Here is a 22,945-nt window from a genome sequence, read left to right on the forward strand (position 1 = left end):
TCACAAGCCATGGTATTTTCAATCACCTCATATGCATGTGAGAACTGGACAATGAATAAGGAAGACTGAAGAAGAGTCAATGCTTTTGAGGTGTTGGCAAAGAATATTCAAAGTACCATGGACTGCTGAAAGAACTAACAAACCTGTCCTGGAAGAAGTGCAGCTGGAACGCTCCTTGGAAGCGAGGATGGCCAGACTTTGTCTCACTTACTTTAGTCCTGTTGTCAGAAGGGACCATTCCCTGGAGAAGGCTATGTATGCTTGGTAAAGCAGAGGGTCAAGGGAAAGGGGATGCGCCTCAACGAGACAGACTGACACAGTGACTTCAACGATGGGCTCAGGCATAAGCGAGGATTGTGGGGCTGGTGCAGGACCAGGCAGTATTTTGTTCTGTAGTACATAGGGTGGCTATAGTTGGAGCTGACAGCACCTAGCAACAATTAGCACCTTTGAGCCACCCACTAGCCCACGATCATTTGTATGCATATACTAAGCCTAGTTGTCACCTGTAGATCTCCTTACTTCTATGGCAAGAGACACTTTCAAGTCCAGAGTTCATCATTTATAGTTACTTGGTAATAAGCAAGGTAATTGTGAGTCCTTATTTAGTGTAATTTTGTTCTCAATAACAGAGTTTTTAAATGTAAAAGCTGAGGTTTAATTTTTATACTTTTCTAATTTTTTTGTATTAATTTGAAAACAAAATCTGTATCAACTCACATTTTTCCATGTTTTTGGAACGCTTCCCTCTAATTACTCAATTTCTCTACTTAATTAATTGACGTGTTGTTGTTGTTAGCTGCTGTTAAGTCAATTCTGACATATGGCAACCCCACATGTGCGAGCAGAATTGCACCACAGGGTTTTCAAGGCTGTGGTGACCTTTTGGAAGCAGAGCAGCAGATCTGTCTTCTGAGGGAACTCCTGTATCTAATTATATTTTATACATTTTCGCTGTAGGGATGTTGGAAGAATAGGGGGAAAAGATAATTTTCATTGTGGTATTTTATTGTTACTCAAATCTCTTTGTTTAAACTCCTTTGACTTGATTTGTTCTAGAAAGCAACCAACCCATCCAGAAAGACTATACTGCTACTGCAGCTCTGAACAGGCTTGCAACAAATAGAGAAGATGGGGATAAAAACATATAAACATCTAAGAATACATATAGGAGCTCTGGTGGCATAGTGCCTAAGGCATCTGACTGCTAACCAGAAGTCTGGCAGTTCAAACCCATCAGCCGCTCCTCGGAAGATTAGGCAATCTACTTCCGTAGAGATACCGCCTGGGAAACCCAGGGAGGGGTGGCTATGAGTCAGATCAGACTCGACAGCAGTGAGTAAGGTTTTCCCTTTTTTTTAAGAATATATAAAAGGAAAATATAGGAAGAAATGTACAGCAATCACAACTCTATAGAAGTAATGCTATGTAAAAAGACTGGTAAGATGCAAATATGGGTGGAATTTTAAGAGTCACAGGAGTTATGTTAACTTAATGAATGTCTTTTCAAAGAAAAGGACATAAATTGGTTAAGAAGAAAAGGGCAATTCAGACTGGTGTAAACACTAATGTTGTATATTGAGAACAGAAGTTAGGTTTTTTGCATCCACACTAAAAAGTCTGAACTAGGCATCAATGAGAGACAGCACAGTAATTCTTGCTATTGTTAGGTACTATCAAGTGGGTCCCCAGCTCATAGCAACCCTATGTACAACTGAACAAAGTTATATATATACTCATATGTTTATATCCAGGAGCTCTGGTAGCATAGTGGCTAAGACACTTGCCTGCTAACCAGACGGCTGGCGGTTCAAACCCACCAGCCACTCCTCGGAAGGAAGGTTGGGCAATCCTACTTCCGTAGTGATACTGCCTCGGAAACCCAAGGAGGGGTCGCTATGAGTCGGGGCCGACTCGACGGCACATAACAACAACAACAACATGTTTATATCCATTAAATGGATGGATTTCAGAAGCATAATAAAGAGTCAAAAAAAAAGCAAGTCAAACAAGACTATTATCAATATGAAGTGATTGACGTAAAGTTTTAAACACAAAATAACATTATTTAAGAATATATACATATCCCTATTTGAGGAATATAAAGCAACGATAATACTGAATTCAAGATTTTATTTATGTATGCAAAGAAGGGAAATGAGTTTGGAGGAAAGCACAGGAAGTTTTAAAATACATTGATTATATTTTTTTAGGCTAGATGGTGGGTTCTTGAGTATTTTATGACTAAACTTTATAATCTAGAATTATATGCCATATATACTCTTGGGTGTCTAAAAAAAATTCACATAATTAAAAAACCGTTTCGTTCTGTTGTACATAAGGTTGCTGTGAGTTGGAGAGGACACGATAGCACATAACAACAACATTAAAAAATAGCTGAATAGTAAACATTTTAATGAAAATAAAACTCTGTTATAATAGTTTATTGTTGTTAGTTGTTAAGTCCATTTCTACTCATAGTAAAAACCAAGACAAACCATTTGCCATAGGGTTGATTCCGGTAGGGCACAGCTACCCTGAAGAACAGAGTAGAATTGCCCCATTGGATTTCCAAGGCTGTAAATCTTTATGGAAGCAGACTGTTAAATCTTTCTTCCACGGAGCAGCTAGTGAGTTTGAACCCAAGATCTTTCAGTTACCAGCTGAGCACTTTAACCACTACACCACCTGGACTCTTTTTGCAACTAGTCAAAAGTCAGATTCTACTCATAGAGACCCCTCCTGGGGTTTCCAAGGTGGCATCACTACAGAAGTAGATTGCCCAGTCCTCCCTCCAAGGAGTGGCTGGTGGGTTTGAACCACCAGCTGTCAAATACCTTAGGCACTATGCTACCACTAGTAGTAGAGAGTTAATTGAACGTTTTTAAGTTCTATCACCACCTGCAGTTAAAATAAGGTACTGCAGAAAACTATTTTCGAAGAACAAATTAATGAACATCAAATTAAAGGAACTCTGCAAGGCTGGGGATATAAAAAAATACAAAAGGCAGAATTTCTGTTGTATCCAGACTTACAATTTTTCTGTGTGTAAGTGGCACACTGATAAAAACAACATAGTTCAAGATGTTATACTGTAAGGGCCTCCTGGTCAGTGTCATATTATCAAATATCAGAAGCAAATGGTATTTACATAGTATTTACATGATGAGTGATTTAGTTTAGTTTAATTAAAATCTGGGCTTTTTACTTTAGTCATTCTGCTACTATCTAAGGCAAGGCTTTGGTTACTTCATGCCAGTTACCACCTGTTTTCTTTATGTCTCCCTCTCCTGTCCCCAGTCTCTAATAAACATTGCCACCAGATTACGAGTCTTAAATTAACTTCATTATATCCTTTCCCTCTTCAAAATCTCAAATCTTGTGTCAAATGGTTCCACACTACCTACAGAATAAAACCCAAACTCTTCAGAGCAATATTTAAGGCTTTTTATAGTTTGTCCTCTCGTGTTAATATGATCTTTCCCAATCTCTCTATCCCTTACTCCATATGACTCCTTCTACTTCAGGCAATCTGGTTTCTGCGTGGTCCATTGTTTATCCTGGATGTATCATCTGTGTTTGTGGTGTGCTCCTTTTCCTTGAACATCATTCTTCCATCTAGTCCTTTTTACAAATTGAATTGCATCTCCCCAAGATATGTATTAGAACCCCAACCCCTATATCTGTGGATGTAATCCACTTTAGGAATAGGGTTTTCTTTGCTATGTTAAGGAGCCATATCAGTGTAGAGTGTGTCTTAAACCCAATTACTTCTGAGTTACAAAAACAACAGAATAGAAACAGAAGTGAGCACATATAGGAGAAGACGGTATGTGAGGATGGCAAGAACTGAGGAAGGAATCAACATGACAGAGACCCTGATTTGGACTTTTAGCCTCTAGAACTGTGAGAAAATACACATTTGCTCTTTAAAGCCACCACAGGAGCTCTGGTAGAATAGTGCTGAAGGCACTTGACTGCTAACCACAAGGCTGGAGGTTCAAACCCACCAGATACTCCTCAGAAGGAAGGTTGGGCAATCTACTTCCACAGTGATACTGCCTTGGAAACCCAAGGAGGGGTCGCTATGAGTCAGGTCCAACTCGACGGCACATACAACAACAACAACAAAGCCACCAAGGTGTGGTATTTCTGATACAGCACCACTGGGAAAGTAAGATAGCCCCATTGCCCTCCACCTTTAATACATGTTAAGTGATTTTCACTCCATGTTTAACCTGAAATGCAGTTTCAACTCACATAGCTTACTGGTCATTCTTCATTCTCCGTCTACATTTCTACCAAATTGTTTCCCCTAATTTCGTCCTACATAGAAATCCTGGATCTACTATATCTTTTAGGCAATACCTATCCCTGTTGTTGTTGTTGTTGTTACTGCCATCGAGGCGGACCCGACTCATAGCGACCCCTCTTTGGATTGTCGAGGCAGTATCACTACAGAAGTAGATTGCCCCATCTTCCTTCCAAGGAGTGGCTGGTGGGTTTGAACCACCAGCCTTCTGGTTAGCAGTCAAGTTCCTTAGGCACTATGCTACCAGAGCTCCTAAATACCTATCCCTACCTTCTCTAAATTACTAAAGCACCGTACCATTTATTTAGCATGCTCATATACTACTGATACTGAACAAATTCTTTTGCATATGGCTTTCTAAATTAATGGTAAGCTGTTGAAAGGCAGTGATAATGTTATAGATTTTGGTTTTCCCTTTCCTCCTTCACCTACTGAGTGCTGTGATGTCCACATTTGAGTTTGAAGACACTTTTTTTTTTTTTTTTATGATTTAGGTGACAGTTTACAGAGCAAATTCACTTTCCACACAGCAATTCACACACAGGTTGTCTCATGACATTGACAATTTACCACAATGCAACAGCTCCCTTCCCACTTCTTCCTGATAGTTACCACTTCCCTGTGTCCATCCCTCCATGCACTCCTGCCCCCTGAACTGTCACCCTGTGCATAAACAGCCCTTCTTTCTCCCATGATTTTTCTATCCAAGGAGTATATCTACCTCAGGTAAATGTTCAACTCATATACCTGTCTTTTGTTTGGCTGGAAGCCACAGGTGTGGGTTCAATTCCAGACCTGAAGGGCAGCTAGGGGCCATAGCATCAGTGGTTACACCAGGCCCTATCAGACCAACAATCCTGGTTCTAATTTTTTTTTTCCCCCAAATGACTTTAAGTTTGTTCCACATTGTTCTCCCTCTCTACCAGATTCTCCTACATAGATCCCCCTCCAAGTGGTTGACAATGGTAGCCAGGCACCATCTAGTCCTTCTGGTCTCATAGTCATATAGGCTGAGGACTGCATGGTGTACCAGTCGCTAGGACTAATTGTTTCCATGAATCTTTGTTTTTCTTCATTCTTCTCTGCTCTGGACAAGGAGAGACCATGGTTTCACCTAGATGGCTGCTTGCAAGCTTTTAAGATCCCAGTTGCTACTCGCCAAAGTAGGAGGCAGAACAATGTTTTGTGTAGTATGTTATGCCAATTAAGCTTGATGTCCCCTGCGACTATGGTCCTGAGCCCACGAGTTTGAAGACACTTTTTTAATGTAAAAATCTCTCATACTATTCCCACCATCAGACATAATAGTACTGATACTGTTGTTGTTGTTGTTAGGTGCCATTGAGTCATGTCCAACTCATAGCGACTCTATGTACAGCAGAACAAAACATTGCCTGGTCCTGTGTCAGCTCCACGATCCTTGCTAGACCAAAGCCCATCTGCAAAAAGGGCAAGGAGGCCACATGTTCTGAACTCCTCTAATCCCACAGGAGGAAGACAGAATCACCATCAATAGCCCAAGGCCTATTCCTGCGAGGCCAGACATGCTGCCTCCCTCCAGTCCTTTCTCCCACCGTTCCTCCGAAAGTACCCACCACCTCTCTCCTGGGTTCGGTAATTCGCTGCAGTGGCCACAAAGAACTCACAGACTATGGAGTTTATTAGAGAAGCACCAGGCTACAATTCAAACTCAGGAAAAACGCTCAGTCTCTCTGCCAGGCCACCGTCTCTCAGCCAAGTCTCTCACAGTCTCTTCCCCAGCAGTGCATGTCCCTCAGTGTCTTACTAAGCAACGCATGTCTCTCGTGTCTCTTTCAGTAGCGCGTGTCTCTTTCAGCAGCACGTCTTCCTCAACCAGCAGTCAGAGAGAGTTCTGCCTGTAGGAGGCCTTCTTTTGAGCTTGGCAGAGTGGCCAAACTAACCAATCATAACAACAGAATTCTAAGCACCTGAGAGTGAGCCTCCTATAACATTGTGTTGTGCCATGCCCAACAGAAATAACCCAGGTGGATAACATTTACAATCAGGAACTCCTCAGTTGCTCATTCCACCACTGAGTTTACAATGACTTATGGGTAGAAAAGCCATACTAAGTAATTTACTACACTGCACCATTGTTGCAGCCATTGTGTCAATCCATCTCGCTGAGGGTCTTCCTGTTTTGTCAACCCTCCACTTTACCAAATATGATATCCTTCTCCAGGGAATGGTCCTTTCTTACACTATGACAAAAGTAGGTGAGACAAAGTCTGGCCATTTTCGCTTACAAGGAGCATTCTGGCTGCACTTCTTCCAGGACAGATTCATTAGTTCTTTTAGCAGTCCATGGTATGTTCAGCATTCTTCACCAACACTACAACTCAAAAGCATCAACTCTTCTTTGGTCTTCCTTATTCATTGTCCAGCTTTCACATGGGTCTGAGGTGACTGAAAATACCATGGTTTTGTCAGGCGCACCTTACTCTTCAAGGAGATATTTGACATTGTTAGGGTCTACAAATTAAGAAAACAAAATGATTAACAGCTATAATGATTTCATTAAAGTTTTTGAATTCATTTGAATTGTTTTAATGACAACAGCTTGTAAATGTTTTAAAATAATACATGTGTGTGTGTAAAGCATTTATTCATTGTACAGACAATGTTTGCTATTGTTAGTTTGTGTCCAGTTGGCCTCTAACCCATGGATACTCCATGAACAATGGAAGGAAATGTTATCTGGTCCTGTGCCATCCTCATGTTGGGATCCACAAGCTTTTCACTGGCTGATTTTTGAAAGTAGATCATGAGGCTTTCTTCTGACTCAGTCTAAGTCTGGAAGCTCCACTGATACTTATTCAGCATCGTAGCAACATGCAAGTCTCCACTGACAGGTGGTATCTTCCCATGAGGTTCCTTGGCCAAGAATCAAACTCAGTCTTCTGCATGGAAGGTGAGATTACTACCACTAAATCACCAATGCTTCTCTTAGACAATGTTTGGTGAGCATTTATTCATATACCAGTAGAATCACAGGCCAGGATCAACCCTAACAGAGAGATATTACTAAAGATAACAATAAAAACAATAACCTACATTTTTTGAGTACTAGTTTACAAATTGCTTTATTATGTATTTTCAAAATGTATAGCTACATAGAAACTAGATGTAGCAATTACATATATCACATTTTCACAACCCAAATGATAATAATAGCTAATTGTTGGGGTCTTACCATTTGCCTGTGCTTTTCCCCATCCTTTTTTCATTTAACCAAAAAAATCTTTCCAAGGAGTCAGACAGACTTGGTATTAAAACTGGTGGTACCACTTGGAGCTGTTAGAATTTTGGTGATTTATTTAACCTCTTGTTTGTACAATGGGATGGATGCAGTACCAACCTCCTCAGATATTTGTGAGCATGAAGAAAATCACAGTGCTTAATATTGTGTCTGTTATATAATACACATTAATTTTTCATAAATCCCCTAAAGTAAGCGACATTATGAATCCTCCCTGCAATCTTACAGATGAGGCTGTTGAGGTCCAGAAAAGCTGAATAACCTGCCTGATATCTTACTGCATGGCAGAATTAAGATGGGGCCTAGGTACTTTGGACTACAATAAAGACCTAAAGGGTTTGCTGCAGTTAGTTGTTCTGTGTTCTGAGTAACACAGCATTTATTTACAGCACACTCCACCTCCTCACCCTTCACTGAAATATGAGCTTTTCAAATTTCAAGGGCAAGGCCTATGTTAGCTTTTTTTAACGTCAGTACTTAGCAATTCATGGCATACAGAACATACTAAAAAATGTATGATGAATGAATAGTGTCAACTATCATTGCAATGACTGAAACTGGACACAACAGCAAATTGCAGTGGAATGAAGGAGCTTTTATTTATCTGTATTATGTATAACCATGAAGTTCATTTATTTTGTTTTTTGAACAGTTTCCGTCGCTAACAAACAATTTATTGTTGTCATCTAGATGACCATTCCTCATTCCTCCCTACTCTTATTTTGCCTAAAGAAAAAAATCTTATTCATAATCGTTGTTAGGTGTTGTCAGGCAGGTTCCAACTGATAGCGACCCTATGTACTCCAGAACAAAACACCGCCCAGTCCTGAGCCATCCTCACAATCGTCTCCATGTTTGACCCCATGGTTACAGCCACTATGTCAATTCACCTCATTCAGGATCTTCCTCTTTTTTGCTGACCTTCGAGCAAGCATGACATCCTTTTTCAGGCACTTGTTCCTCCTGTCCCAAAGACTGTGTGAGAAAACTCTTAATTAAAACTGTCTGAAAAATATAATGTCTTTACACTCAAGAAAAATTGATTGGTGTTTTAAATTTTCGGTCAGGTTCATTATGAACCTTAATTGTACTTTATCACGTTAAAATTTTTTTATCAATTTACTCACCTTAATAGGGCTACTATTACTATTACTCTGCTGTGCATGGGGTCGCTATGAGTCGGAAACAACTCCACGGCACCTAACAACAACAATAGGGCTATTGCTGAAAGAAAAGCTAAAATTAAGAGAAATTCAGAAACCATAATTTCAGGAAAAGGGGCCCTAGTGCTGCAGAGGTTAAGCCTTCGGCTGCTAACCCAAGGGTCAAATGTGAACCCACCTGTCTCTCCCCCGGCTAAAGATGTGGCGGTCGGCTTTCGTAAAGATTTCAGCCTTGGAAACCATATGGGGCAGTTTTACTCTGTTCTACAGGGTCCGTATGAGTTGGAATCAAACCAAGGATACCCAACTGTTGCAGAAAAAATTTCCCAAAATTAAATTCTGATTAACATCATCTGGTCCTTCTGTAAAAAAATAAGACATTAATCCAAAGTGATGTTAATTACCAACAATTGATGGTTCTCCCCCTGACTAGAAAATTGTTTCACCCCAATGGATTTATTTTCTGACGTGTAAAATTGTGGGGCGACTAGATGGTCTGATTCGTGTAAGAGATACACGGATGGGCCGGGAATAGAGGGCAATCGGCCTTCTCTCCTCCTTCCGGCACCGTCGGATGCTAACACCCCTACGGAAAACAAGAATGTGCCCCCGCTTTTTGCCAAACTGCCAGCCTGTTCCAAGGCCTAGACAATCCACTTCCGCACAGGCCTCGAGCTCCACGTTCCTCAACCAGCGCAAGGAGGAGCACAGCATGCTGGGATGTGTAGTCTTTCCCCTCGTGGTGGGTCGACGCTTATAACAAGGCGGGAAAAAAGGCGAGATGGCATTCTGGGATATGTAGTCCTTAGTTGTTCATTTGTGTAGTCTGCGCCAAAGTATAGAGCCAGAGGTGACACCACAGACTCCGGGGTGGTGGTGGTGGGTCACATGACTACAGTGTAGCGCGTAGTTCTCACTGCGGATCCCGCCCCGGCGAGTTCTTGCCCCCGCGCCTCCGTTACCGAGGCGACGGCGCATGTCTCACTGCGCGTCGCCCCTCTGCAGTCCCCCCGCCTCTCTTCTCCCACCACAATGAGATCCTAAGATGGCGGTGGCTGCGGCAGTTGGCGCTGTGTAGCTAGAGTAGTAAAGGCGGCCATTGGGCCCTAGGTAGCCAGGGGATTTGTGGACTTTCCCTGCCGCGGTCTTTAAGAGCGGACCGTTGCCGGTGGCTGGTCGTGGGGGCTGACCACTATTCCGTCCTTGGCAGGAGCAACTGTTTCGTTTACAGGTAATGTCTGCGCGTCCGCAGCGCTTGGCAACCGAGCGCAGTGCGACGCAGGCACGGGAGAGCAACGGCGCTGGGTTACTTGATTCTGTTAGGTCTGGGCTCGGGCTCACGTCTCATTTTAATGCTTTTGGGTCGTCGTCTTACTTCACATCGTTTAGGCAGACAGTCCGCCCCTCCCCTTGGGACCGACCGGCTCAATCTCCCGGGTGAGCATCTAGGGAGCCTTGGCGACTGCAGAATCCCCTTCGTGACTCCCCGCCCCTCTTTTTCTGGCCTTGAGGAAGAGGCCGACCTGTGTCCTAGCGGCTGCAGGAATACTCCTTACGAACGGAGGAAATGGACCCAGAGCTGTGGTTTAGATGTTGGGGGCGTGGGGTCGAGTTCTCATGGGAAGAGAGAGGCCTTAAGTGGACCTAGTCACTGTACTCCCTCCCACTCCCCAAATTCCATTCGTTGGGGGCTTTTGTGTCTAGAATTTGGGTGGAGTAGAGCGGACGATAAGCGATACAACTCTCTTTGGAGTTTGGGTTGGGCTGATTTCTGTGGTGTCTGGTATTCTTAGAGCAGAGGGGGCGGGGGAGTCGTTCTCGACTTTGGCTAAGAGGTAGTTTACACTTGCAAAGGGAATGTTAATTTACAGCGACTCTTCCCCCTTTCCTTTTTCCGTACCTTGTTGCAAATCCAGTTAGAATGGGCATAAGATTGGGAAAAACTAGATAATTGAATGGGATTTGGAAGACGTTGCCTTGCAGACTACGTATTTTGTGATTAGGCCGGGTTGGGGAGGCGGGTCATCTGAATTTGCCCACTCCGCCGAAGCACATTATCTGAATTTTGGGAGGCTGGTTTGAGATCTGTGTGGTATGTCGTACGATCTTTTTTGGCGCTGGAAGAAGCGGGCTTTCTGGGCACCCCTGCCACCCCCACCCCATAACCGTTTTCCAGACTCCGCCTTCTGGTATTCTCTGGTTACTGGAGTGGGTGTTAAAACTTCGGGTGCACCTGCTCCTTCTTTCCCCATCACCTTCCCGATGAGGGCCACTGGACACTATTATAATAGTGAATTTTTGAACTGAAGGTAAACCTGTGTTTACGTAGTGATAAGGTTGTTTTATTATTATTATTTTTTATGAAGTAGCTAGTTTTTAAATAAACACATGTACAAGTCCTTGAATAGTTTGAGTGGCAGAGAAGACCAATCAAAAGAAAAATTTTGGCGTTGCTCTTTAAATGATAATTTGGGTAAATATTTTTTATTATAATCCAAAGTAGATATTAAAAATCACTTTGTTGTTTGGTAGGATCTCTACAAGTTTGGGGGGTTTAAACATTTATAGTACTACATTGTTTTCTAAAAGGATTAAGGTAACTTGAGTGTAAAATACTGTTAAATTGGCCGGGCTACCACTGTCAACCCACTCAGAGGGGGATATATGTGGGAGATCCTGGATAGAGAGGGAGAACAATGTGGAACAAAACTCAAAATCATTTCAAAAAGGGGGGGAGGACCAGGTTTGCTGGTCTGATAGAGCCTGGTGGAATCACTGAGACTACTATGGCTCCTAGCTGCCCTTCGGGTCTGGAATTGAACCCACACCTGTGGCTTCAAGCCAAACAAGGACAGGCATATGAGCTGAACATTTACCTGAGGTAGATACACTCCTTGGAGAGAACAATCATGGGAGAAAGAAGGGCTGCTTATGCACAGGGAGACAGCACAGGGGGCAGGAGTGCATGGAGGATGGACACAGGGAAGAGGTAACTATGGGGAGGAAGTGGGAGGGGAGCTGTTGCATTGGAGTAAATTGTAGTCAGTGTCATGAGACAAAGTGTATATGAACTGCTGTATGGAAAGTGAATTTGCTTTGTAAATTTTCACTCAGATCACAATTAAAAAAAAATTAAATTGGATTTTTCTTCCGTCTTCTATTGATTTTCTAAACATATTTAAGTCATAAATACAATATTTATTCATAGCATAGGTAAATAATTTATTGAAGTGCTTTTTTAAAAACTCGTAAGCAGGGAGCAGTGTATGCTATAAAAGCCAGTTTCCTTCCACAGGTAATTTGACAGTACTGTATATATCACTGTCTTTTGTATTAGTAGTTGAAGAAATTTTATGGGTGAAAGCTAATCGAAAATACTAATACATGATTGAGGAATCTTTCTATTTCATTTTATGACTTTTTCCTCAGTTTTATAGTTGGATAGTAGAAGCAAAAAAAGGTAGTGAAAGTTATCCTGAATTGACAGAATGGGCATATAGAAGAAGAAGTAATGAATGCTAACAAGGCATTTTTGGAATGGCTTAGTTGAGTTTAAGTTTGAGAAAGGAAGTAAGGGAGCACAGAAAGGACAAATGGATTTAGGGAGAGAGAAATGATTAAGGAACTGGGGGTATTCTGGAGAGCCGAGAGCAGGTTTAGCAGGAATGAGGAACTGAGAGAAGTGGAATGGAAAAAAAAAAATGATTATAACAAGGATTTCAGAAGTTGGGGATCTTGAACAAATTATCATTCAGAGTGAAAACAATATAGGAATAGAGAAGATGATATGGCCATTGAAATTGAGGCCAAAGCCTTGAAAATATTATTGTGAATGTTCAGGTCATGAAAGCATGGAATCAAGAAGAGAGTGAAACTACAAGCCTATTGTTAAGTTACCAAGAAAAGTGCAAGACTTTATTCTCCTGGGGAGGATAGTAGCAGATGGTTCCCAAATGGGAAGAGTGTTATTTTTGATGGTTAATTTTTCAAAATTAGTTAAGTTAGAATGGTCTGCAAATAGTGTACTTTCCTTGTGGATACTGTTCCTCATGGGAAAGTAGGAAGACTTACGTCTTGTTTTATACAGAATTTCTAAGGAAATGGTGCTTTGAAGGGTAGGGGAGGTTAAGATTTTATTGCAGCCGGAGAAATAGGAGGAATGTTTGGGAATGGATAGAGAATGTATAGGAATTTTGTTTGTAATGCTTCAAAGGAAGGGGATGGTAAGAGGAGCTATGAGTATGAGATGAAGTGGCAGTAAAGATAGTAATTTTAGGTTGGTAGAGGTAATCAGGCCTACTGCTAACTTACCTAAGGAGATGTATATGAATTAAGGAAATGATAGAGTTTAGATGTAAATTGTAATTGTAGGTAAGGAGAGGTCTTGCTAAGTATAAGTTTGTGTATTGGGAGATTTATTGGCCTCAGAGTCCTCAGCTGGTGTTATAGAAAGCAAGAATATATTACGCAGATTTTGTTGGTGTGAAAAAGTTCTGAGTGACTGTACTGAATGATAAAAATAAAAAAACCAAACACAACTGCCATGGAGTTGATAACGACTCATAGTGACCTCCCTATTGGGTTTCCAAGGCTGTAAATCTTTACAGAAGGTAGATTGCCCTGTCTGCCTTCATCAAAGCAACTGGTGAGTTTGAACCATTGACCTTCTGGTTAGCAGCCAAATGCCTTATCCAGTACACCACCAGAGCTCTTGATAGATCTCCCTATGATAGACCTAATGAAATACTTGGTACGTTGGTCTCATTACATTTCTGTTGATTCATATTGAGTGTTAAGTTTTGTTAAAATTTGTTTTTCCTCAATAGATTAAGAGTTTAGTTTCTTAATTTGGGAGAAGGTAATTGTAATATCTCAAAATTCCAGAAAATTAATAAAATTTTAAAATCTAAAGCACTATCAAAAAGATCCTATATGATTTTTAGGTACATCATGATCTTAATAACTATAAAGGGGAAATTGAGAAATTTCTCAAACAAAGCTTAGACTAAACAATACTTAAGCGTTTTCTTCTCAGTTTCCATTAAGAGTGCTTAGTTGTAATTTCTTTTAAGGCATTCAAAACAGTGTATTTGTGTTTGGTTATAAAAGAAGTTCTCCAATTTACATAATATTTTGAAAAGTTACACAGATATATAGAATACCAGATTTTGTTTTTTTGTATCTTGAAATAAAGACACTGTGTTCTTTTTACTTACTTGGATGATGAGTATTTCTAAAACTTTAGTTTTATAGCTGTCAGTTGAAAATTACAGGTATTTCCAGAAAAGATTTGGAATAATTTAATGACAGTTGAAAAATATCTAAACACTAAAGATTTAAGGAAATGAAATAAGTCAGTTGCAGAAGGACAAGTACTGTATGAGCCCATTATTGTAAAAAGGCAGAGAAGAGTTTGCTTGAGAAAGGGAACTCACCTAGTAGGTTACCGGGATGGGGAGAGAAGGGGAGGGATTAATTTCGGGCTAGTTGGGGCCTACATGCTGACATGGGTAGGGGGAGGGATTTACGGGAAGGATATATGACCACCATGATAACATTAGGAAATGCAAGAACACTGATTTGTGCACACAAGAGATAGACGACAGGTGCTAATACCAACCAATGTCTCCACAATGCCGCATTGCCATTAACATCAAACACTAGACTATACAGATAAACACATAAACACCTGAGATGATCAGATGGGGTCAGTGACCAGAAGTATACTCTAGACCAAGGATAGATTCAGCTGAGGCTAATCTTGCACAGATACCAGTGATAAAAAAAATACCTTCAGTCCTTACAGGAACAATAGAAGACAGACACAGAGTAATCCCTCACAGACAACCAGACATGATGGAAGAGAAATCCAATAGATCTACTGCCTCAGGACCATAGTACTGGGGGCACCGGACTCAATTAACACAATAAAATTCTTAAAAGCGTTGCTCCACATCCTACATTGGTGAGTAGCGACTGGGGTCTTAAAAGCTTTCAAGCGGCCATCTAAGATGCAGCTAACGGTCTCCTAGCGTCGGAAGTAAAAAAGATGGGGGGCGCATTTAGAAGCAACCAGCCCTAGGACACGATGGACCTCAAGACCAGAAGAACTAGATGGTGCCAGCCACTCAGGAAAGAATCAAATCTGGAGATCCTGGATAGAGTGGGAGGGAAAACATGGAACAAAATTCCAAAAACTCAATAATGATCAGAAGCACTGGTCAGGTGAAATCTGGTGAGACTCCCGATACTATGGCCCTGGGATACATTCTAAGCCTGGAATAAAACTCACCCCCAGGGGCTGTCTCTCAGCCCAGTAGTTAACAAGATGTACACGCAGACCACTCAACTCAGGATGACACACCCACATACTCTGTGGCAATACATCCCTTAGAGCAGTGGACCATGGGACATCAGATGACCAACATTCAAACTGAGGAAATGCAGGACCAATTGTTGCTGTTGTTGTGACGTGCCCTCGAGTCAACCCTACTCATAGCGACCCCTCCTCGGGTTTCCAAGGCGATATCACTACAGAAGTAGGTTTCCCAACCTTCCTTCCGAGGAGTGGCTGGTGGTTTGAAACGCCAGCCTTCTGGTTAGCAGTCAAGTGCCTTGGGCACTGTGCTACCAGAGCTCCTGCATGACCAGTAGGAGTGCATAAATATGAAGGGCACAAGGGGAGGGGCCCAGGGTAGGGAGGGGAGGAGACTGGGTTAGGGTTGGACGAGACAAATGGGGAATGAAACTAAATGTACACGTTATGTTGAATGTAAAACTTTTAAAATAAAAAAAAGATTTAAGGAAATTTTTTTTCACCAATTTCTTTACTTGATCTAGTTAATCTCTTTGAATATCTTTTTTGCCTTGTATTCTTATTTCAAAAGTAAATTTTGGTTATAGGTATTCTCTTGGTATTTAATACTGTGATGTTTTATTTAAATATCTAATGCTTTTTTATTCGGAAGGAAGATGGGGCAACGTACTTCCATAGTGATACTGCCTTGGAAACCCAGGGAGGGGTTGCTATGAGTCGGGTCTGACTCAACGGCACATAACAACAACACAACAACAACAATGCTTTTTATAGTAAGAACCATACAACAGGATTTTCTTCTAAAACATCAGTCACTGAAAGTAGGTCATATATTGCCACAGTATTTTATACTTTGTATTATGTAAGATGATGTAGCCCAATAAAGCTATCAAAAATAGCCAAGTTAAACTTATAGATAGTAGTTTCAATTCACCTTAGCAGGTCAGCAGTTTAGTATTGGTTGAAGTCAAGAATTTAACTTTTACCCTCAACCGTGATGATCACCATCCATCATGTTTACCACTTGTTTTCCAGTAGCCTGAACAAGTCTCATTGTCTTTCTGTTAAACCTGTCTGGCAAAATTCCGGCCTGGATGAATTCAGTGGACTATTTGTACTAAGGCTGCTGAGCAGTGCAAATTTATTGACATCAGTTAATGTTCTCTGGTCTCCCTTGGATTCTTGGTGCTGCCTGTAGCCACACTCTGTTTCCTAGTCACCTCACATCTCTCAGACGCCATTCTTTCTACTTCACGTAAGTTATAAACTCCTTCAGCTGCTACTACCTCCTTTTCTTTAGTTTCAGTGAAAGAGATCTTCTCCTTGGCTTCTCTGAAGCTAATCATTTTCTTATGTCCTGTATCCCATGTACTCCACTCTCAGAGACCATATGCTACAGGCTGATTATCCCCTTTCTCTTCTGCACCTTCAGTATTTCTACCAGCTCCTTCCCAAGAAATTTTAAACATGCTTGAGATATTTCCATCTTAACTCACATTTCTTAATGACGCATCTCTGATTGCTTCCCTTCACAGATTTGTTCCTTGAAAAAATTATCTCTCGGATGACTTCCTTCATTTTTTCCCTTTCACTCACTTCCATTCCACACAGTTATGGAATTGACCTCCATCACCCTGCTGAAATTGATCTTACCAAGATTATCAGTAACTTCTGTTTTGTTAAATCCAGTGGACACTTCTTAGTCCTTTTATTATATGACAGGGTAACATTTGGCATTCTTGATAAACTTTTCCCTTTTTCCTAGCACACTCGTGGTCTTTCTTCTGTTTTTCTGTACACTCTCAGTGTCTTTTTTCCTCTACTTCTCTTAAGTATTAGAGTCTGTCATTTAATCAGCTCCTGTTGCTCATCATCTTCTCCCTAGGGCCTGTGATCCATTTCAAGTACTGTTATGAATGAATGACTGCAAAGCTCTTCCCAGCCCCAGTTTCTTTTCTGAGAGCTAGATTAGTATTTATCCACTAGACAAATTCAGTTGAATGTCCCATGTTGTTATGTGCCGCCAAGTCAGACCCGACTCATAGCGACCCCTCCTTGAATTTCCGAGGCATTATCACTACGGAAGTAGATTGCCCCATCTTCCAGCCACTCCTCGGAAGGAAGATGGGGCATAAGCACCTCAAACACAGCATTCTAAAACTGAACATGTTATCTCCTCTCAATGTCAAAAATCTGTTTCTTTTCTAATCACTTTGAGTGTATGATCTCACCATTTGCTCAAGCTGGTAGCGTAGTGCCTAAGGCACTTGGCTACTAACCAGAAGGCTGCCGGTTCAAACCCACCAGCCATTCCTTGGAAGGCAGATTGGACAATGATAATCACCTCGGAAACCTGAGGAGGGGTCGTTATGAGTCGGAAACAACTGGAAGGCAGTAAGTGTGTTCTTTTTTTGTTTATGTTGGCATTACAGCATAAGGCAGTTTTTTTCAGTTGGGAAAGCAGTTCTAATTCCCTAAGGCTTTCATTACATATTGTGAATTAACCTCTGTTCTGTGTGTCTGTATTGGTAGTGGGTATGTATCATTCTTGGAAGAACTGAGAAAATAGTCACTCAAATAATTTTTTGTATTTTGTTATTAAGATGTTGAATCTTAATTTTGTTATTAAGATGGTGAAAGGCTGTTAATGCTAAAAATCTTTTTCAAAGTTGCTAGCAAATCACTCCATCAATTGAATAATCCTACCTCATAAAATCGTTGTGAGGACATAAAATATTTAGCGTGGTACTTGGATATAGTAAGCAAAAGAATGTTAGCTGTGATTATTTTTTCTCATTAATTTTTTCTAATTGAATATATTTTGAGGATTTTTTCTTACTGTAAAAATATATATAACATGACATTTGCCAATTCCACATTTTTAAGGTATATGGCTCATTGATATCAATCACAGGAGAGAAGTTTCTTTTTGGGGGCTGGTACTAAGAGCTATTCAAAATCGGATATTCTGAACTATTTTCCATTCTCTACCTCCTACTTGTGTGGTGATACTACCTTGGAAACCCAAGGAAGGGGTTGCTATGAGTCAGGGCCAACTCGACGGCACATAACAACAACAACCTTCTACTGCTACTCATGCTTTTATTTTTCAGATATTTAATTTTGGTTTTTTACTTGTTTATTCTTCCAGATGAATTTTAGAATCCTTTTGTCAGGTTCCAAAAATCCCAGTGGGATTTTTATTGGAATTGTATTAGGCCTATACATTTAGAAAAATTTACGTTGATATTACTTAGTCATCCAGTTAGGGAAGATGGTTTGATTTTCTACTTATTCAAATTCTCTCACATAATTTTATAGAACTTAATATTTAATAGTGATTATTCACATAGAGCAAAATTTTTGTTATATTCTTAGGTATTTTTATTACTCATGTAAGTGGCATCACTATTTTTCCTGTTATATTTTCTAAATGGTTATTGGTGATACTTTGAAATGCTCTGGATTTTTAATGTGTATGCTTTAAGAATATGAATTTTATATTTTTCAGTCTTGTAGAACTTTCAAAACAATAAATAAATAAATGATATGCTTTCTTATTCATGTTTTATTTTGAGGATAATGTTGGCTATTGCTTTAAATGTACTTTTTTCAACTCGCTAGAGAATATATATTAAAGTAATGCATGCTCATTGAAAACAACAGTGTAAGAATATAAATGTTAACTAAGGACATACGACTATTTCTATTTTGGAGATTTTTCAAATTGAAAATAAGTGCTGAATTTTATGTTATTTTTTATTTTGAGTTGATAAAATTTAACCTGCTATATAATCTTTTTAATGTAATATATTATTCTAATTGATATCCTAGCATTAAAACATCTATGGAATGAATCCTACTTTTGTTATGGTTGATAATCCTTTTAATATTATACTGTAGTGGATGTGATGAATTAGGATGTTAGAATCAAAGCAATTTGAATTTGTATCCTTTTTTTTTTTTTTTTAAACCATTTTTAGCTGAATGACCTTGGCAAAATTATCGTAACTTCTTAGTGTTATTGATTGTAAAATGAGAAATCTGCTATAACCCAGATGTCTGATGATTTTCCCTGCTCTTAAACTTTAGATAAAATAATCTTAGCCTCTCCTCCTACCAACCCACTTACCCTGCTGCCCTGCATAATTCCACAACCAGTGGAAATTCAAAGTCCTCCTTAAAAGTGGAGAAATCCTATTTCCTTACAACTGTCTCTGCCTCTGAATCTCTGCTTTCACCATTGATTTTTCAGTTCCACTCCTCTTTTATTTAGGTCTGAAATTCAGCCCCTTTCTTGATTTTGACACACACCAGCTAAAACCCTTTTTTTTTTTTTCTTGTGGCAAGAACTTGTAAGCTTGGTAGACTACATTGAAGATGTAGGGAAAGCTGTGAAGTAGCAGCAGTACAAATAACTTAAAATAGGACAGGAAGCATCACTATTCTTAAGATGTCTTTTGACTGCTTCACTCTTGGATTTTACCGGACCTTTACCCCACCTTCTCTTCATCTAGTTTACCATTCTGGTATATCTTCTTTCCTGTTAAAACAAAAACTTTCTCTTTATTTCATGCAGAGCAGTTTTACCCTCTTTAAATTTTGGTATAAAACTAATGAAGTAGTCATTAGGTTATCACTTCTATCCCCAAGAGAAGTTGTCTAGTTGTTAATAACTTTTTTCCCCTACCTCATTTATTTTACTTGTGCTGAATAGATTAAATAAGATAACATTAAAACATACAGACAAGTGCATATAGTGAAGTTTTCCTTCCCCTCCCCATCACTCTAGCTACTTAGTTTTGCTGTGTTTAATTGAGGTTCTGTGGTCATGAAATGTTTTTAAATGTTATACCATTAGCTTTGAGCAAGTCAGTGATCAAGTTTGTTTTAGGCTTTAGCGTTACAGTCTCACATTAACCATAATATGCTTATAGCAGGTAAATCAATTGGTCTGTGTTAGGTTTATAGTCATTCTTTTTACCTCATAAAATAAGCTTTTGAGAGATTCTTTCATGATGTTAAACTTCATGGAATGATTTATAAATTGAGCTTTGTTTTAATATGTTATGAGGCTTAGTTTTTACTTGTTTTGCAGAAAACTAATTGTTTAAAAAAAGCCAGTTATGGCTACAGGAGGAGGTCCTTTTGAGGAAAGCATGAATGATCCAGATTTGCCGAACTGGAGCAATGAAATCATTGATGACCGACTCAATAATATGGTATGATATCTTATTATTGACAGTGTGTTGTGGTTAGTAATTTTAAGTCCCCTGACATAGCCAAATCTAACTTATTGAGACTTTGGGTAAACGTATTTTTCCTTGCTGGCAAATATATTAAGAGAACTTAGGCTATCGGTTATGTTAGTTGAAGACATGTTGATTACAGGTAACAGAAACCAGCTTTAATTAGCTTAAGTCAAAAAGGGACTTTTATTATTATAATAATATAAAGGTATTTTATGGACACCAGCATCAAGGAATGCAGCTGGATTTAAGGAAGGAACTCGATAAAAAAAAAGGTGTTAAGAGTTGCTTTTGTACTGCCTTGACTCTGCTTCTGAGTATCACTGCATTATACAACTTTCTCTTCATAAACCAGCTTTCCTTCTTTAGTCCATGTGGTGTATGTTGCCTGCCTTGCCATTATAAAGTTTTTAGTTATGATTGTAATTATATACTAATTATCTCTTAGTTCCAATTTGAATTTTAAATTATGATTAAAATTTTAAAATATGATTATACTAATTTGAATTAGAGATGACTTTCTTTTCTATCTGTCTATAGCCAGGATGGGGTGGGTTAAGTAGTACAAGAGGAACATACATAAGTGAATTGGAGTGGATAGACAGTTTGCAGAAGAAGTTTGTTATAAATGAAGAAACTGTCCCCAAAAATTTTTACTATAGTGATTCATAAGTTCTTCAAGTATGAGTACAGTGAGAATTTGTAGACCTTTTAGTTGAGTGAGTTTGGTATTGTGGATATAAATAAGGAAATAAAAATATTTTCTAGTTAAAACATTAATCATTTCATTTCATATCACATATTATCCTGTAGTACATTATTATTTACAAAAAATAAAAACATTATTTAATCCCACCTAGTTGCTAGGTACTGTTTAGATCTTTTTATGTATATTAGTTATTTTTAGTCCTATTTCAAAGATGACATTGTTTTAGAAATTAGGAAGCTGAGTCTATAGGAAGTAAAGTAAATTTCCCAGCTTCTTAAAGTGGAGTCTTTCTTCAAATACTTTAGTATCCTGTTTGACTCCAAATCTGTCCCCTCTTGTTATCTTACATACTGCCTTAAAAGGAGGCCAGAGAAGGAATCTGTCATTTATTTTACTATTCACTTTATTGATAGTAAAAAAAAACCCTTTTTTTAATACATTTGAAAATATTTAGACTGACTCTAGCCTTGGGGATTTATATTTATGATTTACGTTAGAAAATTTATGTTCTGAAGAACCGACTGTAATTTAATTTAGGATGGATCTAATGAGGGAGAAAATGGGTTAATGAGAAGTAAATAATTGTTTCTAAAACTATGTGTTTATGAGATTGGTCAATTTTTAAGCAGACTAAGTAGTTTTCCTGTTCTGGTAAGAATCAGATAAACTTTTGCTTTTACTTTTTTAAAGGACTGGAGTAGCCAACAGAAAAAGGCAAATAGATCATCAGAAAAGAATAAGAAAAAGTTTGTAGAAAGTGATAAAAGGGTAACTAATGATATTTCTCCGGAGTCATCACCAGGAGTTGGAAGGCGAAGAACAAAGGCTCCACATACATTTCCACACAGTAGATACATGACTCAGATGTCTGTTCCGGAGCAGGCAGAATTAGAGAAACTTAAACAGCGGATAAACTTCAGTGATTTAGATCAGGTTTGTGAATTATTTTAAAAACTAGGATTTTGGGAAACATTTGAAATGGATTAAATAATTTATCTTAAGAATAAAAACTTGAATTGTTTATTTACTTTTTTTCTTTTTTCCTTAGTTTTTGTACATATGAAAGAAATTTTAACTATTGATCTATGGTGACAGTACTATATGCTTTGGAGGGAAATGAAGTCTTATTTCTAAACAGTCCAAAGAAATGTTTTTCTGTGCCCTTATTAAGTTGTGCTCTTTGACTAACTTAAATAATATTATGAAACTAAATTTTGCACTTTAGTAACTGAATAATATCTTGTTTAGCACATTGAAAAGTCCAGTTTAGTGTTTTTATCATTGGCTTAGGATCATCTCTAAGTTTAGAATAAAATTGGTGTACATGTATAAACACTGATAAAAAAAATTTATTACTAAAAACAAGTGGAAATAATAATGCTTGACATATTTTACAGAAATAAACAGGTTTTCAACTCAAATGTAGATTGAAGTCTGGTATGATAATTAATGGTTATGTGTCATTTATTCATCTGGTTACGAATTATTGAGCACTTAATCTGTGCCACACACTGAGCTGAGTACTTCTCCAGAAAATTCTTCATGTAGACACATCTTTATGCTGATGTTCACATTAATTAGCATTGATTCACCCAGTCCAAAGCCTATAAAACTACTGTGAATGAGTAAGATTATCAATATGAGTTATAACTGTGATCTGTAGTTCTGGTCCTTCGTTTAGACCTTGTTCATATTCATTGGTTCATTTGTCTCTGGCAAAATAAGGAGTTAGAAGTGTGTGAGAACAACTAGCCACAAGCTAGTATCAAAGGGCATGGTGGGCAAACCCCTCCTTTATTACTAATTGTGTAGCAAGGGTCAGAATAAATCCCGTTCCCAGCTGGCAATGGATCCAAGCCTCACTGTCCCACATTTCCTCTTCTGCCATTTTTGAGGTAATTCCTCTTTCTGACTCT

General features: G+C 39.0%; 1 protein-coding gene across 1 annotated transcript in view; it reads left to right on the top strand.

Annotated features, from left to right (window-relative positions):
* Positions 1 to 20,197: 20,197 nt before the first annotated feature.
* PCM1 (pericentriolar material 1) overlaps positions 20,198 to 22,945 on the top strand; it is a 179,148-nt gene continuing 176,400 nt past the window's right edge. Inside the window, exons 1-2 of the mRNA XM_042782830.1 lie at positions 20,198 to 20,293; positions 21,720 to 21,962. Coding sequence (XP_042638764.1) covers positions 20,198 to 20,293; positions 21,720 to 21,962 — 339 coding nt within the window. The remainder of the gene's footprint in view (positions 20,294 to 21,719; positions 21,963 to 22,945) is intronic.

Source organism: Orycteropus afer, unplaced genomic scaffold (genome assembly GCF_000298275.1).
Source record: "Orycteropus afer afer isolate SDZICR_OR568_19922 unplaced genomic scaffold, OryAfe1.0 scaffold00483, whole genome shotgun sequence".
Classification (NCBI taxonomy): Eukaryota; Metazoa; Chordata; class Mammalia; order Tubulidentata; family Orycteropodidae; genus Orycteropus; species Orycteropus afer.